The sequence below is a fragment of the Scleropages formosus genome, chromosome 23 (genome assembly GCF_900964775.1).
Source record: "Scleropages formosus chromosome 23, fSclFor1.1, whole genome shotgun sequence".
NCBI lineage: Eukaryota > Metazoa > Chordata > Actinopteri > Osteoglossiformes > Osteoglossidae > Scleropages > Scleropages formosus.
Window position 1 is genome coordinate 8,400,453 of NC_041828.1, and position 8,560 is coordinate 8,409,012.

An 8,560-nucleotide genomic window follows, 5' to 3' on the forward strand; every position below is an offset into this window, starting at 1 on the left:
ACATCAAAATTCACAAAATATAATTGCACGAGCTGTAAAACCCCAAGACCTGATGTTTTTCCATAACTTATGAGGTCAGTGCAATACACAGTTATTACCACAAGGGGGCAACATGGACCAGACAAGTGCCAGGAACACAAGGTACCATTTACTTGCTTCATGGTAAAGTGATGATACCGTTATGATACAAAAACGACATTGCATAGTTTCCATGAAGCTGATAAACTGTAAACTGTCAAAATTGTTGTCACATATAATTAATAGAATTAACGTAAACATGATTAACAAAATGCCACAAAATGAAATAAGCAGGACCCAGAAAACATTTTAAATTCCGCCCGAATACGTTTCATGCAGCCGATTCTGCGCGTAATCTGTAATCTTAATCATGCCAAAACCATTTAATTGATTGTTATCATAATCACTTATTACACTGCCAAAAAATGACACACTGTGGTTGGCAAAGTGGCCCAGATTTAGATTTCCACGGCATCCTTTATAATGCAACTTTGCGCTGCTTTTACTCATTATAGTTCTGCAAATGTTTAAAAGCACAAAGAGAATTCTTTAAATTGTCCAAGAAGTATGTAGCTTGCTAAATAAATAAATTTACAAGCAAATGTGGAGAAACAGAGAAGGTATTCAGTGTAGTTGTACTAACATTTGAAAAGTTGCATTACAAAGTATTGATTATGAAGTAATTCCGAACTAGACCAGATGAAGGCATTGGGTAAGAAGAAAGAGTATAATAGCAATGAATGAGCCAGACTTACCGCCATGGCGCTGCGTGGGTCCGGCGAGCTGTCACAATGGCACACAAATTGATCCGGGAGGGCGGGGGTGTGACTGACAGGTGTGGATCCCTTGCGGTACATTTGATTTTGATGGGCCGGCGGTTCCTCCGTGCGGGTCCGTTGGTCAGGTACCGAATCCATCGCCACGTACAATCCACACATCGCCTTCCACGGTAGGTAGGTAGGTATCCAAAAATTCACACGCAAGACCATCATCTCTGTGGAGCTGTTTATGTAAGCAATGGATCCACATTGTTTCCTACTGTAAGAAGGAGCAAAAAAGCCCTGGGAAAAGGAGAGAAAGACTAAGGGAGCGGAGGAGGGAGAGAGAGGGTTCCAAAGCGGAGGGAAGCTGCAAAAGAATGCAGCTCTATTCTCGAAAGGGAAATTATATATATAAAAAAGTTCATGTTCACGGCTACAATCCACATGACCGGCGGTGGCCAATGGAGAGACGTGGCGCCTCGTAAAGTTGCATTGCAAAGTTGTAAATTTTCATAAACAACAACGGATTTATGGCCGAGTGTGTGAGGGGGCAGGTCAGGGCCCGGCGCCATCTTAGCGCCAGTACGAGTGTGGTTCGAGTACGAGCGAGATTCCTCCCGTTCCTCCTGTTAGTCACATCTAACGGTGTTTTGGGAAGAGCTCGTTCTGGTGACTTCGCGATCCGTTGCCGCCCGTGCGATGGATACAAACGCGGTTATTCTGCGTTTCTCAGACGTTCGCTATAGTATTAATGCGGGTTATATATATGATATCGGTTCGAACCAGGTGTCTCTACATCGCAGGGCGTTACTGAAGGCTGATATTTAATGAGTGACTGCTGCTTTGTTGTTGGACTGGGCAATGATTTATCTCAAATAATGACGAGGGAAGCGGGTGGAACATCTATTCGGTGCATATCGTGGAAAGAAACAAAGTAACTTTACTTAAGAATCACGCGTCTGCAACTATGTCTCTTTCTCCTAATGTAATGAACACATTGTATTTCTCTGGGATGTGCGTAGCTTTGGAGAAAAGCGTCTGCTAAATGATTGAATGTAAATGGGTGGAACATCTCAGGCCTTTTAATAAACATAAATAAGCTAAGTTGGCTACATGTGCGGAGCCGCAGCGCAATTAACGGCGACGTGTGAAGTGAGATGAAAAAGGCTTCGCAGCGCTGTGTGTTAAACATTATGAAACATAGGAAGCAGCAGCCTTCGCTACCGTGTAGCTGGTAAAGCCGCGTTCTTTTATTCGGCCAATTTTTCCACTTACAGATCGTAGTAACATGACAATGTGTGAGGGAATGAAGCTTTTCTCGCGTCACTAATAACGAATAACAGAATTAGAATAGTGTGTAAATTTTGCGACGCCCTAATCGGGCTACATTAAATATCTTACACAGCACATGCACCTTTACAAGCACCAATAACGACTCTTTTTTTCTTTCTTTTTTTTTTGGGAAACCCACAAGTTACACGTTTCTGTGCAGAAGCGTACAGGGCACATTCACACATACAAATACTATATTAAAAGCAGTTGAGTCTTAAACTACGTTGTCCTAAATGAAATATGTGAGGTAGGCACACACATGTACATATTAGATATAAGTAGAAGCATGCCAGTATGATTGTAAAAAGCTTCCAACAAATTATTAAACACTAATCTGACATGATACATGCTAACGCTTAATGAATAATACACAATTTAATTGTACAGAGCATTTGGACAGCAAAGCGGAACACAATATATCTGAAATTTTCAACATAGAATTTAAGGCAGTGCAAGGCACGGTTTCTCTAAGAATCCTTAATGAATGTTTAAATAAAAACTATTTATGTTCCTAAGTTAGGTCAAAAAAGCATAAGCACCTTAATTGTCTAAGTTTGAAATAAACCTGTTAAACCTAAATCTTTTCGGGCTTCTTAAGTAGCAGTTTTCCCCTGTATGCTGTCTGGAATGTTATATCAGTATGGGCAAGTTTCTATGCCTTGAATTTACATTCTTCAGCAAAAATACCAACAAGTCAAGTCGAAGTGGACAGAAATTGTAGTATAAATAGGTAGTATGTATCATCGTGGATCATGTGTCTCAGGAACCACTGAATAGGTAGCTTATTGTTCTTCAAAGTGCTTCAAGGTTTAGGCTCAAAATAAATTACATACAGCCTATATTCTACTTGGAATTCAAATGTTTATGGGCTGAGAGATCAAATGGGAGTGAAAATAACTCTTTTTTTTGATAATGTTGTACACAAATACGAATCCCTTTTTGTCAAACGGCTATATTTGCGGTTTGTTGGTCTCAGTGAATAATTCCACCCTGTGGTCCTCCTCCTCAACAGCGGCGTGAGCTGTGACACCCGAGACCGGCTCTCCATCTATCTCCTCCTCAGGGGCCTCAGAGACGGAGCCCGGGACTGGAGCGCTGTCCTTGTGGTCCTTCTTCCACTTCATCCGACGGTTCTGAAACCAGATCTTAATCTGACGCTCCGTCAGACACAAGGCGTGGGCGATCTCCACACGTCGCCTGCGGGTCAGATAGCGGTTGAAATGGAATTCTTTCTCCAGCTCCAGAGTCTGGTACCGGGAGTAGGTCTGCCGGCCACGTTTTCTGTCCGGATCTGCAAAATATCATGAATGAATGAGTGCACTAAATGAATCAATGCATGAACGAATGAATGAACGAATAAAGAAACTGTAATAAAGTACACGGATAAAGCAGCATTTACTGTTGCTGACAATAATAAGGAACTGGCCACACATTTTGTTATTTTGTAATGTCAAGTTGATATCAAAAAATTTGTTCTGAAAATAATTAGGTTTACATTTTCTCTCATTTAATTTTTTGTCTACTATTTTTTAAATCTTCATTGACAGGCCACGGTATGTTTCGATGGCTAAAACCGTAGAGATATAAAATAGTACAAGTACAAATAATGAAATGTATATTTCAATGTATGCAACACAACTGGTATAAGACTAGTACAACAGTAATATTCACTATTATTGTTTATAATGAGTAACAACACAATTCCAACAACCGTAACAACCACATTTTATGTGAGTAACAACATATCAACAACTCAATTTTCAGACAGATACAGTGAACATAAAATGCAGTTTTGGTACAAAAAAAAAAAATGTTGTCTCTTGAGAAGTGCTGCAGATGAGTGGAATATGGGAGAGAGGAAATATATGAAAGAAGACAAAAAGGACAAAAGGGCCATATACCATTGAAGTGAACTTTAAAGGGAGATGAAAACGAATTAATTTATGGCTGTATAACTCATTAGCTGCACAATGAAAGTTTAATGGTACATTTACATACAATGAATGCGGGCTCTCAGCAGTGTCCGCCAGGCAGGAGCCCAACATAAAAAGTGCTGCAAAGGAACTCTGAGGAGGGAGTCTCGTGTCCTCGCTTTTGGAGAACACATTTGATCCTACCTGAAGTTCGCATCCACGGATACATCCGGAAGTGTTTATCTGTCGGCACGCTGAACGTCCCGGGTCCCGACTTGTCGCAGCTGCTCCTGTAGTTTGGGTCATGGCAAAGGAGGTTCTGCTCATACGAGTTGCCACGCAAGCTGTAGGCCTCCGAGCCCTGGCCGTACTCGGAAGTGAAGATGGAGTGACTCTGGTATACTGCATTACTGACACTGTAAAGTCCCGGCGGCAGCGCAGAGGAGAACGCTGCTGCTCCCGGCCCGTACGTGGGTCTCTCTCCGCCGGCTCCCAGCGAGTACGGAACCCGGTCCGCGCTCTGAAAGAGACAATTCCCCGCCGTGTACTTGCCAAAGAGTCCATCCCCATAATAAGACGAACTCATATTTTTTCTATGATTTGCTGGCCAGGAGTCTTCAGTGTCGTTTTTACGAGGTAGCCTGATAAATGACGGCATTACACCCCCAGATTTACACCAAACCCCATTTTCCCAAGAACAAGGCGAGCTACTTCACGTGACCTCGTCCTGTGACCAGAGCAGCCAATCAGCCCTTCGGTGTAGAGAACGTTGCGGCGCCCGGGAGAAAATGCGTCAAAGGGAGCCTCGCGCCCGTGCACACACATATAAACACACACACACACGCTCGCGCGCGCGCAAGCACGTTGGACTGCGCGCTGGCCCGCGTGCTCTTTAGAAATCGAAATTAAATTACGGATCCGGTTGCATACAGATCACAGGTTTTTTTTTTTTTTCTTCTTCCAGCGGTTAATTGCTGCATGCTAACAACACATGGAAAGAACACATGTTGTTGATTGTGTAAATTTGTGGTACATTTCCAGGTAAACCACAACCAAACAGAGCCTGGCGCATTTAATGTCAGCAATAGAATTTTGTTATAATGGGTTTGCAAGAAATTTTAAATCACATAATTTCTTGCTGAAATAATATTATGTCTGCTGTGTGTGACACACCAAAAATATTTAGATACGTTTTATATGATGTACGGCGCATTACGAACTCACATTTCACAAGAAAACTACGACAGAAATACACTTGGGTCGTGCAAAAATAAAACAACTGCTCCCGACAAATACGTCATCTAACCATCTTTTCAGTTTCAGTTCAAAATCATGTTGTTCGTCACAGTTTTGGACGCTCTATGCAGTTACTGGAATTTAGATACAGTTTTTTCGGACATTCTGCGAACTCAAAATACCAGAGGATATGAAAACAAAGAATGTATCACTTATTGTGTATTGTGTGTTTATTTGTCTCTAAATTCCAAGAGGAAAAGCGAAAAATACTGTAACATTTTTACAATTTCTAATATACACCAAACGGCCATTAAAATTACAGATGAATTAAGTTTCTTCTTCTTCTTCTTATTATTATTATTATAGTACTAGTCGTAACTAGTGTTATTGAAAAAAAAAATTGTTTTTAAAAATATTTTTACTGGTGGTACGATTTTTTTTGCTTAAATTTTATGTATTTTATTAATGGAACCAAGTCAGCTGCCCGACATATTAATATGGAAAGATTGTAAACAAACGTCAATAAAATATTTTTACCAAAACATACAATAAATACTAATGTCTACTGCTGGCCATTTAAGTACGTTCAGTTACGCTGTATTCTTTTAATAATGTTGAAAATGTAATATTGTATTTACAATACATGGTTCTCTTGTCTTTACCTGTAATTTGGTTCTTTGACAATAACTTTTCATGTCATTTTATTATTATAGCTTTTTCCATATTTAAGTTGTTATGTTTCTAAATCAAGAAAGTCAGAATTATTAGGTTGAAAAAAAATTTCTCCAGAATGCACAAGCAAGTGTTGGTCGTTTTAACCAACACATTGCACAAGAAAGTCAGTTTAACGTGCGCTTTTGCTAGATAATTGAAATCTGCATTATATTATGTATGTATTTTGTAAGAATCAATTAGTAAACGTGTCGATTTATTTTATTACTATCGCTTAGCAAATGTTATTTAAAATGTTCATTTAGTCTTGTGCAAGATAAAAAGTATAATCACAGATGGAGCAAAACAGACATAATGCTTTATGTTTATGCTAGTGCGTAAAATACACAGTAATACTATGTTACTTGTACAAGCCGTTGTACTGTTTAAGTCTAGGAAAAATGGTATATAGTTACGCTTAGAACCGTGTGCTTTAACAATCCACCACTGCTTTGTTACAAAGTCTATAATGATATATATTTAATTAATTGGCAAACTCATTCCTGGCCTCTTTTACAAACAATAGTTATGGTGGGCTACCATGCGTTGTAGTGAACAGGATCTCAGGCCGAGGTAAAGAAACACGATGTGGAGAGACGAGAGTATGAAAAACACGGAGGGAAAACGAAGGAAACACAAAATGTAGGAAAAAAGGTCAAGCCTTTGGTGCATCACCACATCATACAACATATACATATGTCTATACTACGGGGGGCTAGGTTTAGCATATCATTTATTGGAAATGGAATATCACATTGAAATGTGGATTTCATTAAACAAACATCTAAAAGAACAAATGCAACCCAGTCAGTTAAATACGAAGCAAGCTACATATTTTGGGCTAAAAGTACCATAATGTGCGTTTTGTACAATAATATATTTAATAATTCACGTAAGAATAAAATCACGGCAGATTTAATGGTGGGATATTACTGCCACCTATCGGACTTTTCTTAAAATAGCAGAGTGAAAGAAACACTGACAGGCCGCGGCTCGGCAGCACTGTTACTTTTCACCTCTTCTGGAAAAGCGAAACGTGGTAAAAGCAGTATGGCGCAGACAGGGCATAGCGGTGCATTGAAAACCGAGATCACTTACCTTTTTATCTATCGGTGGGATACCACTGAATTGTCTTGATATGCCTTTAGAGCTCGCAGTGTTTGGGAGACATTTGGAAACGCATGGTTTCGCGGAGCAGGTACAACAAAGGGCGCTCGAGACGGCCGCGAGGAGCCGCGTCGTCCAGGACGCTAATAAAGGCCAGCATTTCCGCTGGCCTTTTGTGCAAAAGGCCAGGCAGGGAGAACAACAAATGGGTGCTTCGGTTTGGAAACTTCCTAATTGTGTCTGGACGGTCATAAACTCATTAAAAGTGGAATTCCAGACAGTATAGAAGAGCCGTTGGGGTTTTATTGCACTGTCTCTGGAAAAGGTCTTTGAAGTCCTGTCCATCTGCGACACAATTCCGTGTTTCGTTATCAGACCGCACATATTCCTGCTTATGGATGGATGCAAAAGCGCTTATAGGAGCACCTGTAAAAATGCACAACGTATTTTAATAGGGACACAATTAGAATAATTAATTATTACAGTTATAAGAATCATTATTACATTACATTTAGAGTGATGTTTTCCTTCAATGCATCTTTAAGTTAGCGTCTCCATGTAGTTAACCGTCGCGTAAAGACTTAACGTTGGATAATGTTGCAGCTGCTGAGAGTATCCCTGTTTCGCAGAAATATAAACGCTGCAATATTTTAGGCCTCAGCTGTCGTGCTTTCAACATCTTTCTTGTGCTGTGTCCTCTCGCCTTGCAGCGCTTTGCACCCCATAAACGGTTATAGCGGTAATTGTCTTTTATGACTGTATACAACTAACAACATCCTTTGCCAAGACGTGCAGCGAGCTGCGTCGACGTGTTTGTGCAGAATTCAAACACGTTTAATGCAGCTCTCTAAGTGCGGACATACTTGTCCTCGTACAGCAGCCAGTCTCTTGTTTTTTACTATGACCGTAGGTGTTACCACCTGAACGTAAAGAATGCGCAAATGTGTCTCTGTGTGCGTGTGTATGAGTACAACAAAAGAAGAAAGAAGTGCAACTGTATGCACATGTATTGTTTTCATCGCAAAATACAACGTTGCTCTCTTAGCTTTCATTCTGTAGTTTGCTATAATTAATCATAATTGTATTGTGTTAATGTTACAAAATTAAATTAATCGAGGCTATAATATATATTACTACACGAGTTTTAACATATAACGTGCAATGTAGTACAGTGTAATACAATTTATATTTCCCCTATACATTTTGTCAAAAATTAAATATTGTTACATTATTCTAAGAATTTGCATATTTCTTTTCCAAATCTTTATTTTATGCCATGAATCTTATCTTTAAAGCCATGGACTTAAATTTGAAAAAGAAAGGACATGACAGCAATGTAGAGTTCCGTTTTGAAAATGCAGGTGTGATTAGCGACAGCATAGTGCAGAAAAACAGCTTCACGCTGAATAAATACAACGCAGCACTTGATATTTTGCAAGAATATCCACTGCGAGTCTAACTTGTTAAAGTACATATTGCCTT

The 8,560-nt window shown here is 39.8% G+C and overlaps 1 protein-coding gene across 1 annotated transcript; it reads right to left on the bottom strand.

Moving 5' to 3' along the window:
• Nucleotides 1–1,770: 1,770 nt before the first annotated feature.
• LOC108933382 (homeobox protein Hox-A7-like) lies at nucleotides 1,771–4,763 on the bottom strand. The gene is made up of 2 exons (XM_018750378.2): nucleotides 4,229–4,763; nucleotides 1,771–3,402 (listed from the first exon to the last, which is right to left on the bottom strand). Exons 1-2 carry the CDS (start codon nucleotides 4,680–4,682, stop codon nucleotides 3,062–3,064), a joined length of 795 nt encoding a protein of 264 aa, XP_018605894.1. The 5' UTR covers nucleotides 4,683–4,763; the 3' UTR covers nucleotides 1,771–3,061.
• Between the last annotated feature and the right edge of the window lie 3,797 nt (nucleotides 4,764–8,560).